Raw genomic sequence first — 24,827 nt, forward strand, 5'->3', positions numbered from 1 at the left:
ATGCTACATGTTAAGGCTGTTTTTCAATCAGTTTTGTTTTGTAGAAATTTATATAGCCTATCCATTAGAGAAGCATGTATTGTATTTGCTATAAGCCTGAAACTGGGATTTTTTTTTTCTTTCCTTTTTTCCCACTTTTTTTTTTTTTTTTTCCTCTTATTTTTTGTAGGAATCTAGCCTCTTGACCTTGTCTAGAACATATCGGCCTCTAACTCTAAAGTGCCTTGCCTTAGTTCAAAAGGTTATGTGTAGAATTGTCAACGCAAACACAAGTAGTCAAAGCTTGTGCACGCGTTTTCTGCAAAATGTGTATTTTAATTCTGCAGAGGCATTGACATGTTTATGACTATATGTGTGTAAATATAAATATATGCCAGTGTATTTGGCCAAATTCCATTAAGTATTAAGATGATTGAATATGAAAATTGTCAGTGCCTGTGTCCTGACTTTGCCCTTAGAAATGAACCTTCCCCTCCACCTACCCACTCACCCACTCATTCCTTGGTTGTGGTGCTCTTTTGGTGCAGCTTCAGTCTTTGAATTTAGATTTCCAGTTTAAGATTTGGGAGTATGCAAAGTTAGGCCACATGAATTTATACGGCAACATACAAAATGCTTTTTTTAAACAGTTCAGTAGGGTTTGTTGTAATGATTCTGCAGTGAATGAAGATTTCCACAGTAATTTTCTGCGTTGGGTTTGTGCTTAGATTCCCGTAATTCAGATGACCTTCTACTGTGTTTAAAAAAACAAACAAAAAAAACCCTTTTTATTCTTGCTTTAAAACCAGTAGAAAGTCATGCATCTCCAGGTACACTTTTTGCTACTTATAAATGGGAAAATGCATTGTTTACATTTACACAGATGACAATTAAGAAACTCAGAGGAAAAATATCAAGAAAGGTTAATGGTATTTTAGGATTTTCATGATTATATTAAAGCATAAAAGGCAGGCTAAACATTTCATGTATTGCATGTTATGCGATATATTAACCAGCTACACAAAAGGAGAAAAAAGAAAAAAAAAAATGTTCGCACTGTGTCACACTGCCAGAATATTTGTACTTATTTTAGTGTAGTTAAGGCTTAATAACTTCTGCAAGCTTCGCTGCTACTGGAAAAGGTATTAATGTAGTTTCTTGTAAACATTTAGATGTTTGAATGTTGTTGTGCATCCACAGCTCAGATTTCAGATCCTGGAATAATGTCTTCTGCATCTAACTTGACTTAATCTTTTTTTCTTGTTTCAAATTGAATTCTTCATTTGTAAATTCATTTCAGTCTAAGTTTCAGTACTTTTGTAAATCCTTAAAATGATGTCAAGGACCTGCACTACAGTAGATGGTCCCTTTTTTGTTTATTTTTATTTGAATTGATTGAAGGTTGGCTTTGTTTCCTCACCCCCCTATACACTGGATAGCAGTGTACAGTGCAGCTAATTCACAGTATCCTTTTGTTCTGTTTTGTTTTGCCTGTGAAGCCAACAAAATTAATGATGTCTAGTGGGGAAAATCTAAAAATGAACCAAAGCGGTGGTCTAGTAGCTGTCCAATTATGTATTGTGAGGGGAAAATTTACCCTTGAACAGAATTCAGACAAGTACTCGAGTATTGGGCAGATCACCCTGTAGCTGTCAGCATAGCTCGGTCTTTCCCGAATCTCTAGGTGAGACAGCGTTGTGAGTGGCAGGAATTCTATTTTTAGATGGATTTATTGTAATTTGTTTTGCATTAATATTTCATTCAGTATATCCTGAGTCAATAACAGGACTTTGCCAGTGGCTTTCGCTTACAACAGTAACAGACTTGAGCCCATGTTTTGTAGTTTTACCAAAGACCTGTATTGTTATTTCTTTTCTACTACATTTCATCATTTGTCTTCATTAATGAAAAGTGAAATTGATTTTAAAAAGTAAATCACCTAGTACCTTAAATAGTTAATGTTCATTAACAGTAATCTTTTTTTTTTCTTTTTTCTATCTAAAGCTTGTCATAGTGAGTGGCAGATGATTATAAATGCATGGGTCAGATCCTTACAAAATGTGTATTCGTACATTTGATTTTTGTATTAAGTATACATTGACGTTTATGGCACATTGTGCAGTACTGGCAAGCACATGCTGACCTTAAGCGCGGATTCAGTGTAAGTTTAATTGTTGTCTACAGTGAAGGAATGTCAAAGGTGAATGACATTTGTGCTTCTGAAGTGGCCATATAAACTTCACTACTGTTGTGAAGTCAATTTTGTTTGTTGATTTTTGCTTATCTACATAAAAATCAGTTTGGAAATGAATAGCATTGTGTACTGTTATGCTAGGCCTGTAAGGTGCTTTCTTTTTATCCGACTCTGTTTTCTGTTTCTTAAAGCCGTGGTCCAAATTAGTTGTTGTTTTCCCGGGGACAGATGACAATTGTGACGCATCAATTGCAGATACAGACATAATTCCACTTAATTTGTTGCTGACCCTCAGTCTCTCTAGAGACTAGTCTACCTGCCAAAAATTTCTAGAAGAAATGAAACGTTCTCTTTGGAAGCACAGCTTGGTTTTTCTTTACATTTCTTCAGATTTCTTTAATTGTTTCTCTCGGACCAATTACGCTTTCAAATGTGTCTGTGCCTTTTAATAATTCTGTAATGTGGATTAATTGAAGAGACAAAATATAACTTGCTCAATTGGAATCAAAAGTTCAGTGCCTTACAGTATTTTGTGGACCATAATGTGATCGCTAAATGTCTCATACATTCAGCCTACTTCAGCTGAAAGGAAAAAGGCTAATCTAATGAGGTTTGCTTCACCAGTTTAAGAGGATGAAGCAGATTTTTTTTTTTTTAACTGACTGATAATCGTCTGTATTTGCCATGCACTTCAAGAAAACACAGCAACGCCCGACCACTGAACACACAGATCTGATGTGGATTTGTCATTTGATATCAGAAACCCAACAGTTTGCAAAGAAAAGCACCAAACAGGGAGAATCTTGTATATGAACTGTAATAGATGTATCATTATGCTCTGCATTGGAATAGTTTAATCTATTTTGCATTATTGTTAGTTGTTGTGTCTTCTTTGTTGTTTTTTTGTTTGTTTGTTTGTTTGTTTGTTTTTAACATTATAAAAATGGAGCCAGAAGATTTATGCAATCTTGTACATGTATGGAGCTGTTCAAATTAAGTAAAAAAAGAAATATTAGTGTAAAGTCAAAAGTAAATGATCTTAATGTGGAGCCGGTTGTTCCATGTACTTTAGAAAATTTCAGTAAAAATGTTATTTTAACATTGAAACCCTGAAATATTGAATGTATTGCTCTAAATTAGAATTTCAATGAATAGGTCACTGGATATTATGGAGCGCAGTTAATTGATTATGATGTAGCATCTAGTTGTGAACTTCTATTCAATAAAATTTATTAGAACTTAAACAAATGCAAGTTTTCAAGTTTCTATTTGTTAGCATAATCATAAAATAACTATAAAGAAAGAAATGTATTTTTCTCAGGGTAAAACAGTGATTTGTTAGAGAATGTTAAATCTGAGGAAACTGCATTTCATGGATCTATTTACTTAATGTAAGTGGGTTTAGACATTATAGATTAAAACATATGTCCCTTATTTTGTGATGAGCTGTATGGATATGTAGGAAATTCTATACTGATAATTGTAGAAATTATTCTGTTGGTATATATTGATATTTTTGTGTTGTGAACACAAAAACAGGTGCAAGTCTTAGAATACTAGATGTTTCTTTTCTACATTGAGGATTGTGTACCGCATATTTACTGTAGTGTATTACTAGTTTGTTAACACTTGTTAAATTGTTACACTACAGTTATGCAATGGTTTACAGAGTTCACAAAATTATTTTTATCATGTTGAGAATTAAAATAATTTTTCATCTGAAAAGTGTGACTAATTTTTGTCTCAAACACAACTGACAGAAAAAGATTTTGCGCCTTAAAGAGGAAGTGGACTAGCAGAGGAGGCAAAATGCTGTTTTTGAATAAATATTTATTGAACAATATCTAAAAAGTAAAACAAGTGAAAGCTATAAATTTCTATGCACTTTTTGGAGCAACCTTTGGAAAATATGCTTATACGTGCACACATTTGAATGTTTATGGCACAGTGACATCACAGCTCTCAGAAGACAAGGTATCAAATAGGTAGCATATCAGCAGCATAGCCTGGAAAACAATATAAAATGAACAAACTTCAAATGTATATTAACACATTGTTAGGGTTATTAAGCTGCTGAGGATGTGGTTTATTTAAATATATTAAGAATAAAAAAGAATCAAAAGTTGATATTTTTCAGGTGTACCTCTTTTTCATTTTCTGGGAAGACAATGCTTTTCCCTACTTGCTCCAGGTCTGGCCTTTCCTTGTAAATCCTGTTGCAATAATGCAGAATTTAAAAAAATAAATAAACAAAGTCTACGTTTATCAAGTTTGTTTTTCCTCCATACCTTTTAAGAATCAGGCCAAACTCAGTTGCGATATTTTCTCTTCGGAGAGCCACGATGAGACAAGGAGTTGAGTTGATCTTTTGAGAGCATAAGAAAACAGCCAAAGTCAGCATCTGACTGCACTGTCTGCATGAATTTATGGTCCAAATAAACCTGTATCAAGGTCCCATTCCTCACCTTCTCCCTTATGCTTGACGCTTTAAGTGTCTCTGATATATGTTTTTGCTGCTCATCATCTAGGATGCTCATCCTTCCTGCCATTAGATGGCAGTCTGATCCCAGCACCTGCTCCACTATCTCCAGTTGGGAAGGCACTTGGCTGCCTGGTGTAGCGTTCAAGGGTATCAGCAGACAGGTTGTTTGCCTGTGCTTCAGGGACCCTAGTACCAACAAACAAGCAAAACAGAACATTTGTTTGCATACAGCTTACAAAGGTTACCTGGAACTGAGTCATATTTCAACATCCTTTCCAAGAGAACCTCTGCCAAAAAGATAAATCATTTAAAGGGACATATTTGCTTAAAAATAACTAGTGAACCCTGCAATGTTCACTGTTGTCAATTAAACTGAGTCATATTTAATAATGGGGAGATGTGGATTCATTAATATGAGTACATGGCTAATGCGTTATGATTAAAAGGCATAGGTGCTCATAGCTCTGTTTTGTCAGCAACAATACCGTATAATTAAATAAAATATTAAAGAAAACACCAGAACCTCCATTTGGTCGTGACTCAGAGGAGACTGAAAGACTTTCCTGAGCTGCTTGAGTCAGTGTGCAGCTCCGCTGACGCTCTACGGAGGCTAATGGGTCTGAACATAAGCTGAGTATCTGGGGAAAACAAATCATCTGTTTTTTAGCCAAAATTACAACCCTTGTATTCAACATAGGATGGCTTTGAAGTCTGGTTACCCATGTCCCGTGTTTAACAAGCATACCTGCTCCTGTCTCATTGTGTTGGTCTCAGTACAGCAGAGCCCCTCAGGAAAAAACCTCCTTACATCCATAATTGCTTGCTGATACGATCCTGATCCTGTAACGTTGGTTACTGACATTTTAAACATAATACTTACATGGTAATCCTGTTCTCGTGTACGAGTATACAGGGTAGTGATCACAGAAGCTTATAAGTAGGTCGTACCATGACAGGTCATCCACATTGAAGAGTCCTCTTGGCTCAGCATGTCCAGCAGCCTCTTCACAGCATTTTCTCCCTGAAGGCAGAGAGCCAGCGAGGGGCCAGAGCACAGGTTGTGCCCACTTTCTGCACGCAGCAGTGAAGTAGCACCACTTTTGTCATGGGTCACTACCTGTATGCCCACCAACGTGAGGCCACTCTGCTGAAGTTTGCTGACTATTTTAGTGAGACTGTGATTCCAAGCTCGTGGTTTCAACAGGCACACGGTGAGCAGCATCTGTGGGTCTGAACAGAAAGTTAGCAGCTCTGATGTATCACTGAGAGCACCTTTCATAGAGAACAACAAACTTACCGGGAATCATTTCATGCTCGAAGAAAAAAAGGGAGGCTTGTCTGAGGGCCACTTCAGGTGTGGGAGACATGAGGACACTCAGGCTTTGAGGACAGTCATGTGGTAGGAGCTTCCTCAACGAAGAAAAATCAGCAAATCCTCTCAAAGCACACACTAGAGCTGGAGAAGACATCAGCGTTTCCATGCTGGTGTAGCAGAGCGGATCTCCCACCTCATACGGGCTCAGCTCCTGGGCTTGAAGTCGAGTCAGCACAGGAAGCCACTTCAGGCTGAGGAGCCTAAATCTAGCATGTTGTTCATCACCTATAACATTAAAAAAAAGTATTGCAATCAATCAGAAACAATAAGGGTAATTAAAAGAATTGTGATGAGGCCAAAAAAAATCACTCAGAATGAGGTTTGTTTAGCTAGTTGTGCTCTCAGATACTTCTACCTTCTTCTATCAGCACTCTGTTTAGGAGGCTGAGGCCTTGGGTCAAGTCCTTCCCACACAGAGTCAAAACTACTACCTGCTCCATGTCAGGTCTGAATGAACACCTGTGATGAGACAGGATCACACTGGAGGGATTTGGCACTGCCCACATGCAACTAACTACAAAGAAAACATATATAAGTAGAGAGTTACAGCACGGGATCGTCTTCTCGTATCTGTACTGACCATAAACTGCTTACCAAAGTTTTGGAATAAGTTCTTGTTGATCGGTACAGTGTGGAAACACAAGCTTGGCTCTGATGTGTGAACACCATCCTTTCCTGAGTGAATGTAACCCAGAAGCTTTTGAGCTTTGAATTCTTTCATTAGCACTGAAACATATGACAGTTGGACGAGATTATGTTGACAGCAAAGACTTCCAGCATTATAAGACACACATTTTGACATTTCACGTTACAGAGATGAATTATGTTATAGGGTTGAGACAGATTTTGAGACCTGATGGTAGACCGACACTGTGACGCGATGCATTTTCTTTTCTCAGCAGTAACACGAGACAGTGAGAGGGCAGCTCTAGCTCTTTTTGATCTGGAGTGGAAGCAGGTGGACTGCAGAACACAGATGCCTACCAACAAATTATATATTATTATATGTTTTACTGATTAACTTGTACCTATGAGTAAAAATAAAGTCATATTATATTTCTCTTCTATTATTATTGTTAGCATTTTTATTATTATTATTAACCCTTATTTAACCACGAAAAAGAATAACTCAAAGGACAGCAGTACAATAATAATGACTAATTATTCAGGTTATTCAAGCAAAACATTTGAAACCTGAACTGCCTTAAATTCATTTGATTCCAGCAGGAAAGAGCTGCATTTGAATGCTCTTTTTCCAAATTCAGTATGAACCTTTGAGACAGATAGAAGGAATAATTCTTGAGACCTAAGACAATCACTTTCAAAACCTTTTTTGCTTAGATTTGATTGATTAGAGCTTCTCTCTCTAAGACTCTGTGTACTGAGCGAGTGTCTTGGTTCTTCTACCTGGAAGCTGCTGAGGCCCAGGAGGGAGGCCCCGTGGCTATGAACCTGCAGTCTCTGCAGCCCTCTAAGACTGAAGCCTCTGCGTTCACATACAGCCAGCACTTGGCCATAGCAGCATGGAGGAACAACAGGTGACACCAAGAGGAGGAAATCAGCTACACGAATTAGGGAGAGAAAGAAGAGGAGCTCCACTCAAGTAAAATGTTTTTATCCTTGATACAAACAAGGACTTTGACTCAGGATGATAAAAGTTAAAAATGAAAGGTAAGCACTGACAAATTTTCCCTACTGTGACAGTTTGGACTTGCTGAATTATCATACCTTTAGTTGTGGCACACAGGAAAGAAGATGATCTGCTTGGATTGGACAGGATGGCTCCAGCTCTGTCATCTGAAGGCACACTTCTAAAAAGAAAATGTTAGGTAGCTGATTCTAAAAACATCACACTGTAACACTTTAAAATAAGCTCCAGTCATCCCCACAGGATTACACCAACACCCATCAGTTAATGGCATCAATTAAATATAATAAATACCCTGGAATTTGTCCAGGGTGGTGGAAAATGTGCAATAATCAGTTATTTGATAAAAAAAAAACTTCATGGACATAGTTCAAGAACATTTTCCACACACCTGTTGTGATCCTGTGCACTTCCTCCCTGCAGTCTTCCTGAAAACCACAGGCACAGCTCACTGTGGACCTGACTGGCCAGTTGGGGTGAATAGATGAATGGTGGTTCTTGATCTCTGCAGTGTAGACCATCGCTGGAAGTGGTTTCTGCCTTTTTAGGCCGCAGAGAATCTAAGGAGCTAGTTATGTCCTTCAACAAGGAGTGGGCATAAGGACCTCGGACTGCTAGAGTAACAACGGGATGACAGGGCTCATGGTCTCTCAGACTACCCGCTGTTCTACCTGAATGAGAGGAGACGTTTTCAAAGGCTTTTTTTAATCAGTAAAAAAACAAGCATCCAGGCCAAGTGGAGTAACTTTAAGCACAGATGGTATTAGTTATGTCCTACCAAAGCGCTCACTCAGAAGCTCCTGTGGTGGATAAAGCAGCCGGAGACCACACACATCGAGTCCTGAGTCTAGGACCAGCTGGAGGGTGTAGTGTGTTAGAAGAGGATGTTGAAAGAAGCCACTGCACCCCAGAACAACTGACACCTACAACAAAGTCGAGTAAAAATAAATTTAGTCCCTGCTGTTCCTCTGACTCTGTGCTTCCTGCAATCAAAAGAAAGCCGTTAAAGAAAGCACAATTACTCCTGCAGATAGCACTTTTAAAGACACCCCGCTCACCTCTGTGTGCACCTCCTGTGTGGTCTCTTTCCCCTTAAAAGCACGATCCCGAGTTTCCACTGTCTGCCAGTAAAAACCTGGACTTAGACCAAATGTCCTCTCTATGACCTAAAAAACAAAAAACAAAAAACAAAATACAGTGAGCAGGAAGGAAAAACATCTGAGTGCTCTGATGTTGGGAGTCTTAAAGCAACCTTCCTGCAGCAACCCACCGTTTGGTTGGAGGTGGCAGAGATAAAACAATTTAAACAAGATGAAGGGAGGTGGATGGGAGAGGTGCAGGGTCGCTGGTCCAACAGGTTTTTAAGGTGAGGCAGCCAGCTGGTAATTGCAGTGAGTGAGGTCTCAGAGAGGAACCTGCAGACATTATTATAGAAAGGTGCATAGACGTCTGTGTCCCGTTTCTAGAAAACAAATATGAGATCTGCGTCACTGTCAAATTCATGAGACAAAGGCTACATTCACACTGCATGCCTTAGCACTCAAATCTGAGCCACGGTTTACATCCCTTTGTTTGTTTGCCCATTCAGTAACAAAGCTTTCACATACTGTTTCTGATGCAGTGGCTATTACTTCTGTATTAGGTGTCAGGATGCCGTTAAAGGAAGGAGAATCTTGACTCTGACAATAAAATTCCTTCCAAAAAAATAGCTAAAAAATGTTTTAATGTGAAAAGATAATCACAACGAGTTTATATCCAAAACATCAGACCACTTTGTTGAAGCGATAGCCTGTGCAGCTGAACTAGAGCCAGGCCATACTTTCATGTCATGCCAAGTACCATGTCACTTTATCCTTTATTTAAGCAGGCAAAGCATTAAAAAAAAACTTCTACAAGCATTTTACAATGCCAATCTGGGAAAGGGTAGAGCCTCTTGAGGAACTAAGTTAGCTTCAAAGAAGTCTCAAAAGCAGTAAGAGTCGCTGGTAAAATTTTGCATCCTGGTGGTGAAAGTTTTAGCTAAAAGTTGCAGGGGGGTAATTACAAAAAAGGAACTGTGTCTGCCAGCACATCTCCACTCAACTCTCAGGTCAGGTTAGAGACCGGTGACATGGATTCTGATTTTACTGTTCAGTCTGAACTCATGATGTACCTACAATCTTTGCAAACTATATACAGACCTGTGTCTGATTTAGGCCACAGACTGAATTGGCTCAAATCAGAATTTAAAAGATCAGTTTTGTGCAGTTTAAATGTTTTTTTGTGTGTGTAATTTCTTCCTCTTTTGTTTTGCATGTACCCTTGCTGGATAACAGTGACGAGCCACAATTAAAACATGCAAAGCCAGTCCATCTTCTGTCCACAGCTGGTGAAGTCCTGCAACCCAGAATGGGACCTTTGCACTGATCTTGTCTTCACTGCTACGTGGCTCTGAACCGACCTGACAAAACATGAACACAGAGGGGAAAGAACTCAAAAAAACAAACTACAGTATGGCTAACATAAGAAGATAGAAGCCACTGTCCACTAACCAGAGACAGAAACCATGCCACTAAAGTGTTATAGATGTGCAATTTGGTTGCAGCTGGATATTTTCTCTTCCCATGTCCTCTGTCTTCTATCACACCAGGACTGCAGAGGTTGACTTTCAGCAGCAAGGAGCCCTTACTTTCAATACCTGCTGGTAGTGCGCTGATTGGCTCTTGATGAGATGCTTCCTGAAAAATGGGAAGTAGTAAGTGTAGGGAAATGCACTGTGCATTTACTCTGAATTAAGTGACACTTACAAACTCATAGAGAACATCAGTCATTTCGGCAGCTGGCTGCTTCCCGGACACAGATTTGGTTGGACAATGTTTTTCCAGCTGCCTAAGAGTTTCCTGGGCTTGTTCATGGTGAGACGCCTTCTTAACCCGTCGTCTCAGTTGGTCCCTAATAGTTCGTCATCATCGCGGTTAACATATTTGTTTATAAGAGTTAATACAAATAAAGGCAAACAAAACAAACTCCATACCTCTGCTGTTTTGGTTCTTTAACTAAACTTCCTAAAACAGTTTGTGGGCTTTCCACTTCAGGTTCGGATTGTTTATCTACCCACAGATGTTCTGACTTAACATCTGTGCTTGCTTCCACGCCGAGCTCTGGATGACGCATACGTTTATCAGGATATTTATTCTCATTTCTATTCATCTCCCTTACTTTTTTAAGCAACATACTCTTTCCAGTCTCTTCCCTGCAAGCACAGCAATGACAACATGAGCATAAAGAAAACAAGCACAACTGCAAGAAAAAGGTCGATTATTATAATAATATTATCTTTAAAGGCTCACGGATCCTGGGCAGTGATATGACTTACTTGTCGGAGTCTGGACTCACAGGTTCTAACACAGACGCAGTCTGATTCTTACAGAAAGCAGCTAATTTCTCCATTATATTCTCCTGCAACTTGTCTGTGCCACCACCTGCAAAACAAAGATTCAGTTCATAAACCTGTCATCGATCACTACAGCCTCAGTGAATCGTTTCATAATGACTTACCTTGATGCGTTTTCAGGGGTGCCACTGTTACATGGGGTTGCAAAGACAGCTTGTTCTCTTTTAGATTTTTAAGGGCATCATCCAAGTCCCACTGGTCAAGGCTCTGAATGTAAGTTTTTAGAGAATATTTACTTGCATTGTTTATAACTGCTTTCATATGATGTTTTTCTACTCTTCAAACTTACAGCAAGTGAGAGAACAGGGCAACCATCATAGGATTTCACATTTTCCAGGTCTGGTTTTAAAGAGGCCTTCAGCTTGACTCCTTTATTCAACACCTCAGAATTATCCTCACCAGCACCCGCCTTTAATGATAACAAGAAAACAAAGTACATTTAAAATGCTGTGGCTTTATGGTGCTGTGCTCTAACCAGACCAGTATATCCCACCTCAGCATCATCCACACAGGCTAATGTACTGCTTTCTACAGTTTCACTAACATCCATCGTTTTGCAAATCTCTTCAGATAATGGTTTTGGGAGCTCCTGATTGAGGGAAACGAGACAAATAAAAATAATAAAAATAAGAAATAACAATGATCATTCAGAATCAGAATCACAGAAACAGAGGGAAATTGAGTATTTATTATTATCATTCATGTCATCATAATCAGTCATTCGTTTGCTTGGGTTTCATGATTTTTCTATCATTAAGAATATAAAAAAAAAAAATTCACTGACCTCAAATTCAGCATCTACTGAAAAACTGTTGAAGTCCTCAGGAAGCTTCAGGGAAAGAGCAGCTGGTCTTTCATATATGGCGATGATTTCGTCTTTCTCTGGCTATACAACGTTAAAACGGCATTAATTGTGTAAATAAATAGTTATTAGCGGACGTTAGCAAGATTTAAGTTTAAAAACACAACTTACAGGTGAAAGGTCAAAGTCCATGGTAGGAATATTTGGTTTAACTTTCTCCAAAATTGAATTCCAACACGAAGAACGGTTAAAATCCATTTATAACAATGTATAAAAAGAAACTAATTTAAAGTAAGAACGTTTTTTGTGTTGTTGGTGTGTCTTTGAGCTGAATGTGTAATTGCTAGTCCCTGGGTACTTCTTGGTTACCATTGGAAACGAGAAGCTTCACAACAGTGTTGCCTTCAAATGCTGCCAGTAATTCCCATACTGAAACGCGAAAGTTTCGCGAAAATGTGAAAGCAAACAAGTACTAAATTGGCATAGTGTTCCAAAGTTGCGTTGTGTGTGTGTTAGGGCAGGTAAGCTCACCAGGATGTAACTTTTCTAAATATAGGGAAATGTTCTTTTTATGCTGGCTAACACTCTTTTATGACCTTTTAAACAGGAATTTTCCTAGTTTGCTAGCTACCGTGCTAAAATTGCTTAAAGTTATAGTTTTCATACAGCTGAATAAACGTCAAACAGAAAACCGATTAAACAGAAGTCTGAGATGATCGAATATTTACGCCAGTGTCCTGTTATATTTTAGACAGAAAGGAGCAGACGGCTGAGTTTATTTAACTCCACCGAGACATCTGATGACGCAAAACTGAAGGCTAGACCGTCCAATTTCACAGCCGCTCACTTCCGGCCTACCGGGACTTCGGAGGACCCGGCCCACGTAGACCGCGAAGGCCGGGTCCTCAGGTGGATGCAGGCTATGAATTTGGACACCCCTACAGGTGCTGTGCATAGCCATACTATACCTACTATTTCAAGGCCTTCATACGATTTTACAGGATTGCTTGATGTTTTTTCTAATTTTAACTAACCAATACTCAGACATTTTTGATGCATTTGTTCCAAATTACAGATCCTGTTTCATTTTTGTGGTAAGCCAGGCCAGTGAAAATGCCAGGATTTAATCTGTGAAATGTTTTGAGTTATTCATGTTCAAACATTTCTTCAAATTTCAAAGGCCCATGATGATGATGATGATGATAATTATTAATATTATTATTTTACTTTGCTTGAAATTACTGCAATTAAAGTACTGTCGGGCCTTATCATAATCTTAATACGTTCTGTGCTAAAGTTAAGTTATCTGTGTTACAGATCATTTTATAACTATTTTAGCAAAAGTCAATGAACCACATTTGCACATTTGAAATGTTTTATTAAATATCTCAGGCAAACTCATATCCATATGAAGCACTTCAGCAAAGGTATTACAAATTGAGCTCTTCACATTCCATCATGCTCTCTAATACTAACATAAATTGATGTGTCACAAAGCATTGTGAAGTTGCTGCATCACATTTTGTTTTTCCTAGTGTTGACAATCTGCCAACTGTCATCACATTCAACCACAACCACATATTTAACATATATAATGAAGCAAAAGGAATATTGGTTTTCATGGGATTTCCTTTGAAGAGAATCCAGATATGTTTAGAAACAAATAGCATTTTCTGTAAAAGCATGAGATGGCAGGAGCTTATCTGTTAATAGCTATATAAGAACATGAAACACATTTCAGTATTGCAGTTTTGATGTTCAAATCAAACTTAAGTAATTTACAATGTTGAAATGCTAATGCTGATAGCAGAATTTTAACCAACCAGCTCCATAAAACTGTCTTTGTAGTGCAGCTTAGCAGTTTTGGAAGTGTTCACCGTCCACATCCCGTAAGTCCTGACCTGCTAGGCGAGGTGGGCTGGTGCATGTGATGTTGTTGTATATGGTGATTGTCGTATCAGGCTCTTCACCTTCTGCGTGGGTCTCCACTAGCCGAGGAATCACCTGTGACTTCCTCAACGCGTAGTTTCTAAGTGGGAGGTTGCTGCAGTCACATTTCCACCTGTTTCCAGACAGTAATAGTTTTTCTATATTATCAGAGAAGTCTGGGGCCAAGCTTGTTAAGGCATTATCTCTCAAGTCTAGGTAGCGCAGCCTTGGAAGAATCTGCCTTGTGCCATTTTGCAAAAACTGTCTACACTCATTGTTGGACAACAGCAAGTACTCCAAATTCTTGAGGCCAGAGAATGTATGGGTGGTGAGAGCACCCAGCTTGTTGGAACTCAGATCAAGTCCCGATAAGCCTACCATATCCACAAAACTCTGGTGTTCCACAACAGAAATATTGTTGCGTTGCAGAAATAGCCTCCTTAAACCAGACAGTCCTCTGAAAGCTTGAGTTGTTATCTTAGTTAAGCAGCCTCTGTCCAGATGTAGGCTGTGAAGCCTTGGCAGACCTTTGAACATTTGGTCTGGAAGAGTGCGGAAGCAGCTTCCAGAAAGGTTAATGACAGCCACATGAGAGAGGCCTGTGAAAGCCCCCACGTGTGCTTCCTGCACTTGATTGTGTTCTAGTTCTAGGACCTCTAAATGGCCAAGATCTTCGAAGATCCTATCCCCCAGATTTCTAATCCTGTTGTAACTCAGTCTTAGTTCTTCTAGGTACTGCAGATCACGGAAAGTTCTAGGCCTAATTCCAGTGATAGAGTTGTGAGAAAGGCGAAGTACATGGAGATTGTGCAGGCCAAGGAAGGTGTCATCATGTAGAGAAGTCACTTTATTGTTTGTCAGATCCAGCCATCTAAGTGACTTCATGCCTGCAAAAGCTCTGGGGACCACTGTTAAAATCTGATTCTGTCCCAGGTAAAGCTTTTGCAGTTTAGTTAGTTTAAGAAACACGTTGGCTTTGATCACCTTCAGGTAATTTCCTGTCAAATCTAACTCTTTGAGCTCACCAAGGTTTTGAAAGAGCTGTGGCTGCAAGTAAGCAAGTCTGTTTCCTGCGAGTATCAGCTCTCGCAGACCTTGCAGGTCATGGAAAGCTGTCTCAGGTAAGACCGTTAATGAGTTCCAACCTAGGTTAAGAAGCCACATTTGTGAGAGTCCTGCAAACAGTCTTTCCTCAATGCGACTGAGTTGGTTGTTATGCAGACTAAGTGAAGCAAGGTTGGGTGTATTCTGGAAGACTGTACCTGGTAATACCCGGAGGCGATTCCGCTCAAGGTGCATATGTGCTAGTGACCCAAGGCCCTTGAAAGCCTGAGGGTCAATAGTCGTCAGCTGGCCATTCTGAAGATTTAAAAAGTCCAGGTTGGTCAAATCCCGAAAAGCTGCGGCTGGGAGCGTTGTAAACCGGTTGCCATCCAGCCAGAGAGAATAAGTGGATGGTGGCATGTCAGTTGGTACTTGTGTGAAGTTGTGAAAACTGCAGTACATGTTGAGCTCCGAGATGAAATCATCGTATTGACAGGTGCACACCTTAGAGCAGGGAATGGGATCTTCAGCCACCTTCTCTGTAGCTGCTGTGTCTGGCTGTGGAAACACCAGTGATGTTCCCAATATCCAGACTACCATCAGAGCAGTGATTTGCATACTAGCTGTGGAGAGAATATTAACATGTAAATATAAAAATGTAATACATAAATTCATTATAGAATGCAAAATATGGTTAAGAAATAAGAAATAAACATTAAATTATAAAATTGTTAATAGTTAAAGGCCAGAAAAGATTTACCTTGAGTTTCAGAGGTCATGATTTAAGGCAGACAACCTGTGTAATAGTGAATGACTGATCCTTGTGCAACTGTATGTTGAATGAAAAGTCCACCAAGCCCCCAAGCTTCTTTTTTTTTTTTTGGTCAGGTCTACTTTTTCTGCACCATTAACCCATTCATTTCCATCAGAGTTGTTAGTAAGTACATTTATTCATGTACTTTTTCTTAGAATTTTCAGTTGGGCTTTCTAAACCTTTCTTCCCAGCATCAATACTGATCATTTCAGTGTCATAATAATAGCATAATAATAACAAAGTCTGCAAAATGAGAATATTTTAGACTTTCCATTCCTCTCTGCGGTTTTTGCTGTGCTGAAATTTCTCTTTTTATGTATCTCATTTCTTTGTAAGCTTTCTAAAATATTGTCAGCCCAGGTGGCTGGCAGAGTCATGCCACTGAGTGCATTTACTGTAGATTTTAACTGAGATACAGTGTTAAAGAGATAAGATTACACAGTGCACTGAGCCATTGACTGAATTTATGACATTTTTCAGTTTTTTTTGTTTTTTTTCCTGCTTATAGGTAACCCATTATCAAAGGAACATTTGTCTAAGGATAAACTGACTGAACATATATTTCACTTCCAAACTTAAACTTGGAAGCATACATCATATGCATATTAAATATGCAATAACATTTTGTCATCTGTTATTGAACAATACTTTTGGAACAAAGCTGTTATATTTGAAAAAAATTAAGATGTATGTGTTTTGACAAAAGCTGCATGTGACATAGAAACTGACAGCAGTGCCAGAAATGCTTCATTCACAAAGTTCATAATGTAGGATGGGGTCAGTTCCAGAGGTCAATTTCCTTATCAATGGCTGTAATGACTAACTTTGTGTTTGCTCTTTTTCCTCATATCTGAGATCTTTAGAGAACCATGCTAAAGCTCTGAAGTCCAAGCAAATCTAGATAGTACTGTGTGCTTACTCATTCATTTGATTTAATTTAATTGGGTGATTTTCCAACACTGAATTTTTAACAATATGAAGACACATTATATTACATATATAGTGACTATTTGCTAAATATTGTCCACTGCTGCATTCCACAAATAAGCAAAATATTATCTGTTAAGAAGTGTACGTGATGTGCAGCACAGCCTTCTTCAGTTGTTGATAATTACATCTGGCAGATTTATATGTTAATATCAGTGATAGTTATGTTTATTCCAGCATTCATCTAAATCAGATGGAGCTTGGTGTGTGTATTGTAGTCTTATTTTATATTTGATCTAAAATACACATTTTTAAATGATCTTTAATAGACATTTGTATTGATTAATACATGTGGCACAAAGTTAGAGTTTACACATCGTTTTTTAGGTATATAATAATACTTTTATGTCCCACGCTGAAAAGAAATGCACTCCATATTTCTCATATGAAAGGATCATGTGTCCTGACTGAAACCTTTGTCATGCCTGCAACTCTGATAAAGGCTGCAGAGTGTACAGAGATAAACAGCATTAAAACGTTCTCTTGCCAGTAGAGAGCACTGCTGGTTTGCTGTTTTAATCTTGGTCAAACAGCACTGTCTTCATCTGTGGAAGCCTTTCCTATACTAACCAAAATGGTTAATGCTTAATAGAGTATGAGCAGCAGCGATAAGCAGATCTATGGATTTTGCTGTGTCTTTCTAGGCTTCACTAGATCAACCGTGGAAAGCAGCTTTCTCGTTCTGAAGTCAATTTCTTTCTTTTTTTTTCTTTTAAATGACATGAAAAGAAAAAAAAACTTGGAGAATGGCTGCTGCAGCGAGCTGTTCTTTGATTTTTGCATCGCTGACAAACACCTCTGATTGGCTCCTTCTGTGGCATACACAGAGGTTTCCAGCTTGGTCGGTTGCTATGAGCTCACTTGGTGGAGGAGAGGCATCTTAATAGTGAGCGGGAAAGCCTGTCGCTGTGGTTGTAGTATTTTGACTGGGCTTTGTCTTGTTTAAGGAAGAATAATTTTCTCAAATAACTCTATATACATTTTTTTAATTGTTTAGCAGCAGATAAATTGGCTAGAAAGCAAGAAGTCAATCTAAATTAAGCAGCTGGATGCTGATCCGAGTTAAAACTAATATTAATTCTGCTACTCTGCCAATAATTGAGATTGCCAGTTAGAGAGATAAAGTATTAGAACACATACACTGTAGCTAATGAACACACAGGCTTATCCTGCTGCAGCTATGTTAGGCCTGTTTAACTTAGACTTTTGTCATTATCTGGATACAGAAATCATACAAGTTTAAACTGAACTGGGTTTTCAGGGATTTTTATTAGGTTTAACTGTTTTGGAAATATATACTATTCTACATTGCCTGTCCATCTATCTGTCTATTGTACATCATTAACAGTAAAACACATATATCTAGTCACTCTCATCCCATCCAATGACCTACACTTTTTCAACATCACAGTAAAAAACAATTAAACATGCCTATTTAGCAAGTGAAGATGAAAATTTGTTGCTGTGCTTGTTAAAGTGATTATGACTCAGACTTTAGTACTTTGTTTTTTCTCTGTGTTTTTTTGTTTAATTGGCTGGTATTCAATTCACAGTCCAAGCTGATTCACCTTTGAAACCACACAACTTATCTTGTTGTCTTTTCAAACATAAAACGCTATGTGACAAGCCAACACTAAAAAGACTGTGTGCGGTATTAACTGCTTCATTTTAGAAAAGCAATGACAGACAAAAACCACCAGAATTCTAAAACGAGTCTAAGAGAAGTACATAAAAACCAGCTGAATGTAGTAACTTCGGTGAAGAAATAGCTCTATCAAAAGAAGAAGAAAAAAACAAGCTGTAAAACCAAAGATTACTCCTCCTGTGCTGCTGTAGTGGGCCTCAGGACATGAATAATGTTGGACCCTCCTGCTGCTCTCATCTGTTGCACATAACACAGTGGAAAACAGCCAAAAGGAGCACTTTCATTTCTGTGCTCTGTTGCTGTAACAGGGAAATAACTTTTTACTACTAAAGAAAGGTTAAATAACTGATCTCTTTTCTTATTCTTATAATCTGCTATTAGGGAAGTGGAGAGACTTTAGTGACCCAAATTGTTTGATTTGTCTCTGATTAAAGTTGGAGCGACACATAACGATAAACATATATAAGAGCTTCATATGGAGTGACAGTCAACACTGCCATCCTCTGGTCGATTGTTGCACTCCTCCCTTTACATTTTAAAAACAAATTAATAAAAGAGAAACGTGTTTTATCTGAGTTTAAATCATTGTTCAGTTGCCTTTGGTTCAGTACTGCTCTGAAAGCGCTGCCACCTCACCCTTTGACAGTAAAAAGACCCTCAACACCCCTGCAGTGGCTATTAATAACACCCAGGGCTCACAGTCAACTTGCTGCTTTCAAGGAGGAAAGAGAATTCAATGACTCAGTGTCCACATCTGGAATCTGCTGGAACTGGCCATTTTTTGGTAATTGACTGTGATGATGTGACCAAATCATGCAGCTGAGGACCCAGATTAGATTTCTATTGTAACATTGTAACCGTTGGATGTGTGCTGCCATAGCCAATCGAATGCCTATCTATGCTTTTTTACATGCCGCCTGTTACAAAAATATACTTTGTTCCCATATATTTAGTTTAAGATAACACACTCTGACATATATAAAATTGTATTTTTGCACCAACAAGGTGATTTCTAAAGAGCTATTTGCTGAAAAGTATCAGACCTAAATGAATGTGTACAGCAGATGAACAGTATCTGAAGATTATGTCCATAGAAATAGAAATGATCAAGCAAGAAACCAGACACATGACGTGAGAGATGAATCACAGGCTTTAGCTGATCCATCTAATGTCAAGGGTGGCTGTCAAGAAGCCATCCTTAAGGAAGGGAAATGAAACAAAAGTTTATGTATACCAGATTAGACGAGGCTTAGACTGAAAATCAGGGGTAAGAGGTCTGATAGAGTCATGAATCCAAATGAGGTTTTTGGTTAGAACTGTTGTCAATATGTACAAGATGCGACAAGTATATTTTATCTAACATTATAATGAATGCCTTGCAGTAAACCTTGGCTAGCAGACCTCGAGTACTTAAAGATTTATTGCTGCAAAAGCTTTTATTTAAATGCTTTTTATTTTTATTTAAATGCTTTTTTTTGTTGCTTTTTTTACACCTGATGCCCTTCTATTTCTATTTATTAAAGAAAGAAAATGTTTTGCAGTGATAGACAAGAATCCTGACAAGGTGAAAAAATAGTTTGGCTACTTCAGGGTTAAATTGATTTATAGTAAACTGCTATCACACATGTCAATTTATATATCATCAAAGAAAAAGCTCTGAATTGAAATGAAACTCCATTGAAACGCTCTCATTTTTTTCCCCTCACTGTCATCCTGCCCATTTAGCTATGCTCAGGGGATCCAGGATGAAACTGAAACAGCTAGACAATGTCAGTTGAAGAAGACAGGTGAAAGAGACACAACCAAACACTAATGTCTGTGTGAATTAGGCAACTGGGAAGAGACCTGGATCTCATTGAGAGGAGGGAAGAAAAGCAGCTCCTGAATCCCTGTAGAAATGCAGATAATCTGAAGCTTCATTTAGGTCTCTCATTCATTTTTTTCTTCATTTATACCTTTTTTTTATCTTCACATGAGTAAATGCAACTTCATGTGACCAGCGTAACCCAAAAATGGAAATATAAAGGTATATTAGCTATTTTATATATTACTAATAAAGCTACATATCAAACATTATAAGGACTTTGTAATAACCTCCCTTTCAAATGCATTGGTGAATGCTGTTTGAAGGGTATGGATTTGATTTGCAGTGGGTTCACTTGTATTGTGGTCCAATTTTGGAGGCCTGTGGGCCAGACGCAGGTGGAGCAACATTAATAGTGACATATCATTGATCTCCTTTGTCTAATGTTAGTTGTCGGCTTGTCTGCAATTTCGGCATGCTTCCTAAAAGTTGGCTTTGAAAAGTTGCCGCAGACCCGATCTTGATTGTGTTTTTTTTCCTACATGCTATTATTAATGGAGAGTGTCTTCTGGTAGTTCATGTTCATTTTTTTGAGGAGACATTTCCCTAAAAAATGCCAAAACTTTACCTTTACTCAGCAACTTTAGCAGCGTGTTTGTGCATGTCACATCAGTTCTCCAATTGACAGTGAAATTGGCGCCTTTCAAAGCTTTCTGCCAGAATCAAACAATTTCCTGTACTGCATCCTTGAAAAGAATTCTACATTCTTATCTTCATACTTCTTAACAACAAAAACTCTTTGCACTGTCTCTCTCGTTCAAGTCCTCATCGCTATTGTGACATTTACTAGATCTTTGGACCTGTCACACTACAGTAAGAAACCTTCACGCGTGGCAGTTTCCTTCTTTCAATTGGTCCTGCAAACTTTCCTGACATGCCTTTTATTTAATCTTCAACAACAATGTTGAGATGCTTCAGTGGTCGTCTTACAGTTTATAAACAATATATATTCCTGAAGTGGTAAAACACGTAAGATGCTTTTCTATCTACTCCTGTCTTTGTACGTAGGTCAAGTCAAAAATGTGTGTCAGGGCAAGACAATAGAACTGGTTTTGTGTTAGCAGTCTGTAGCCCGCAGCTCCTGCTCTACATTTAAGGCAGTAGAGTGTATAAATGTGGATAGAAGTGTAGGTCAATAATAAAAAAAATAACACTGTGCCTATGGGACAATGGAAATATTTTAATAGTTCCTTTTCTTAGACAGCTTATAGCACATAGATATCACTTTGGCTTTATCATACAGCCATGAGAGGGCTTTAAAGGGTAAAAGGCAAGATTCTACATTGTTTGCCAATCCATTGCAGAGCTAAAACAAAGACCTTCTTGTTGTGATACAGCTGTGCAGCATGCTAATCATTTCAGAGTGAATATACTCACTCTTAGTATGCCCTTCATATAAGGAAACGTAGTATGTCTTTATACTATTAACAAGCCCATAGACCATCCTTGAGGTCTTTCTTGAAACAAAGCAACCAAAACGGCCCATTGATTTGAACTTTTTTTTTATCATACAGCCATGAGAGGGCTTTAAAGGGTAAAAGGCAAGATTCTACATTGTTTGCCAATTCCATTGCAGAGCTAAAACAAAGAGAGGGGCAACCAGTTCACACTCACAACAGTGGACAACACCAATCAACCAGTTAAACTAACCCCATTAACTGCATACTTTGGGACTGCAGGAAGAGTCTGGAGTACCCAGAGAGAAGCCATGCAGGCACAGTGAAGGCTCCAACAACCCAGTGCATTTGAACAGAAGACCTTCTTGTTGTGATACAGCTGTGCAGCATGCTAATCATTTCAGAGTGAATATACTCACTCTTAGTATGCCCTTCATATAAGGAAACGTAGTATGTCTTTATACTATTAACAAGCCCATAGACCATCCTTGAGGTCTTTCTTGAAACAAAGCAACCAAAACGGCCCATTGATTTGAACTTTTTTTCAGGCCCCAAAATAGTGGCACCTCATCAAATAAAGAGGTTAATTCCAAAACAATCCATTACTACTTTATTTAAAACTTTAATAACTGGGCCTCAGCAGTTGAATTGCCTAATGTCTGGATAAAGAGATGTTATTCTGGGATTACTGGGAAAAACTAAGAGCATCTCAAAGCAGTTTAGATTGGTAAAAACTCGCAACATGCGCTTCTTTTTCTTCAGATTTACTTTACAGTCAGAATTCCTTACAGACAGTGGATAAATGAATTATTAACTAGTCCAACAGTAGTTTCACTGCAGAAGAGCTCGTTTTTGCTGACAACATGGGTTCTGTTTCTGCCTTTTGAATTCTGCCAACTGCTATGCTCCTCTGGAGAAATATAAAGCTGCTTTTTCCCGTCTTGTTTTATTGGGGCTGTAATTTTCTAGCTTTGTTTCTCTCCTGAAAGAGAATTGTTACTGTAATGGGCTGCTGTCACTTATTGTTAATGAGCAGTGTAGGGACGCGGTTTTTCTCCTTCTTATTTCATATGCATGCAGTGAAATATCTTTGTTTTGTTTTCTTTAACTCTTAGAGCGAACTGTAGGGAATTAAAATATAAATTATCATCAAAATAAATTCCCTTTCTAAGTGTGTGGATCAATAGAAGTTGGCTGATATGTTATTTTGTTTGTAATAGTCCATACTATTAAGCTGCAGAGGACTTTGCAGAAATGGGGTACATATCATTGCTAGCTTTGTCAGTGTGTTAAAGTGACGGCAGTATATTAGTTTAGACATAAATGACAAGGGTGGCTTTTGCATTACTGTAACTACCTGCTTCATTTAGGCATTCATTTACATTGTCATTAGATTGAACAGTACATGAAATGGCATTTAATTAATGAGGTTAGATATTTGAGAGGTATGATATTTTGTGAGCAACTCATAAAGACACACAAGATGTCTTTGCAGGTGACAGAAAAGCTTTGTAAGTAGATATATGTTAATGGGCCGCGTGCAATTCAGAATTGAGTTGTGTTGAAGGTAGTATGTCAAATTATTGGAAAGTTTGAATTTTAGTACAAGTGGAAAAGTAAACCATGAAATAAAACACAATAGCATGTAGCCTTGGCTGATTTTACAGAATTCGTGATGGCGTGTACTCCACCTCTTGCTCAGTGTTAGCTAAAAAAAAAGGTTCCAACCCCTCTACAACCCTCGTTGGAATAATGGTTAAGAAAATGGATCGATGAATGCCTTGATTGAGCTTGCAGAATAATTTGGGAGCCGGTTTAATTTTCTTGTGAACCAAAGGGTTCCCAAGCATTCATTTTCAAAGTCACTGATATTATTAAGCTGCAGAGGACTTTGAAATTCATCAGCTTGCTCTCAGTTGTCACTCCCCTCTCTGTGCCATTTCTTGATTAACTAAGCACTCCGCAGAGGATCAGACACATTTTCAAGTGCTCTAAGTTTATGTACATTTACATTTACTCTCATTTTACATAATTGCTAGATTCATAATTTGCAATTTATTATTAAGTATGCAATTAGGGTAGATTGCTTCCAAAGGACTTCATTTTGTTTTTTGTTTTTTAAGTGTCATGGGTACATTCAAGGAGAGATTTCAGAAATAAAATGGTTTCTGTAGATGCTTAAAAATTGCTGTGCTTACAGCTGAAGTACAAGAGGGTATTGTTAGACATGGCTGAACAGAAATAGAGGGACTTTTAAAGTCCAAGCTTCTTTTTGTGTCTCTTTTACCTTTACAGCAATGACTTGGCCCATTTAAAGTGCACCCAAACTGAGGAACAACTCAAGCTCAGAAGTAACAAACTATAAAAAAAATTATATGTTCTTTATATTGTAAGGTAGACCCTACAATAAAAGGAATCTGTCTGTAAAAGGATTCCAAAAGGACCTGGAGTGGTTTGGCAGTTCCTGGGTCCAAGGATAAGCAAGGTTTGAAGGACAGGTGGGGAAACAAACGATCAAATATAAATCTTAAAGCTGTAATACTTTTAAACTTACTTTCCTTAGAATTTCATATGTGACTTGGGACCAACACGCAAACAACACAGGAGGTCCAGGTGTACTTATCTCACAGTCACACGTATGCTTTTCTTTGGATTGACTGAAATCTCTTAGTAGATGACAAGCAAGAACATTCACTAAAATACTGGAGTAAAGAAAAAGCAATCTGGTCTTTGAGGATTAAAGAACTAAAATGGTTCATGTAAGTCTTGTAAGTCTCTGTAGGACAAACGAAGAAGGCTGATAGAAAACTGTATTTAAATCTTCATGAAAGCACAACACAAGTATGCATTTATAATACAGTTAATTCCATATTTAGTGAAATCTTAACTTTTAGGTAAATTAATGAATTTACAATTATTACGTTCACACTGATATCATTATGTTATCTTACTTTTATGCACAAAAAACATAAACAGCAGCACTCACCGTTATGATTGAATCAAATCTTCAGTGTGCAGGAATACAACACCCAGAATTTGGTAGAGGAGCTGAAATAAAGCAACTTTCATTAGTAAGGTAAAACACTATGAACCCAAGTTATCACAAACTCCAAAGGTTTTGCATTGCTTCTCTGAGGTAATCAGAGTATCTCAACTGTGCCTATCCCCAAAATAACACAATGACCTTTCTTTTGACTTGAGCTAGAGGAAAGACTTCCCTGTGTCTCTGTCTGC

General features: G+C 38.1%; 2 protein-coding genes across 4 annotated transcripts; both read right to left on the bottom strand.

The window, feature by feature from the left end:
• Positions 1-73: 73 nt before the first annotated feature.
• LOC308411245 (dynein axonemal assembly factor 8) lies at positions 74-12,753 on the bottom strand. Of its 3 annotated transcripts, none has more exons than XM_080905108.1 (27): positions 12,085-12,753; positions 11,896-11,997; positions 11,605-11,700; positions 11,401-11,520; positions 11,216-11,318; positions 11,034-11,139; positions 10,692-10,910; positions 10,465-10,609; positions 10,210-10,395; positions 9,978-10,118; positions 8,949-9,140; positions 8,737-8,844; positions 8,457-8,601; positions 8,070-8,349; positions 7,759-7,838; positions 7,438-7,592; positions 6,884-7,010; positions 6,625-6,756; positions 6,386-6,544; positions 5,953-6,255; positions 5,604-5,885; positions 5,401-5,495; positions 5,179-5,293; positions 4,639-4,841; positions 4,462-4,538; positions 4,317-4,386; positions 74-4,179 (listed from the first exon to the last, which is right to left on the bottom strand). In XM_080905108.1, the coding sequence occupies exons 1-27, from the start codon at positions 12,169-12,171 to the stop codon at positions 4,111-4,113; spliced, it is 3,897 nt and encodes a 1,298-aa protein (XP_080761234.1). In that variant the 5' UTR covers positions 12,172-12,753; the 3' UTR covers positions 74-4,110. The 3 variants fall into 3 exon arrangements, with proteins under 3 accessions (XP_080761234.1, XP_080761233.1, XP_080761235.1); XM_080905107.1 differs by having other exon boundaries at positions 7,759-7,841; positions 12,085-12,749; XM_080905109.1 differs by lacking the exon at positions 11,605-11,700 and having other exon boundaries at positions 7,759-7,841; positions 12,085-12,750.
• A 527-nt stretch (positions 12,754-13,280) lies between these two features.
• igfals (insulin-like growth factor binding protein, acid labile subunit) lies at positions 13,281-24,827 on the bottom strand. The gene is made up of 2 exons (XM_080905902.1): positions 24,580-24,827; positions 13,281-15,509 (listed from the first exon to the last, which is right to left on the bottom strand). The coding sequence occupies exon 2, from the start codon at positions 15,502-15,504 to the stop codon at positions 13,768-13,770; it is 1,737 nt and encodes a 578-aa protein (XP_080762028.1). The 5' UTR covers positions 15,505-15,509; positions 24,580-24,827; the 3' UTR covers positions 13,281-13,767.

This window comes from Rhamphochromis sp. 'chilingali', assembly GCF_963969265.1.
Source record: "Rhamphochromis sp. 'chilingali' genome assembly, chromosome: 15".
Taxonomy (NCBI): Eukaryota; Metazoa; Chordata; class Actinopteri; order Cichliformes; family Cichlidae; genus Rhamphochromis; species Rhamphochromis sp. 'chilingali'.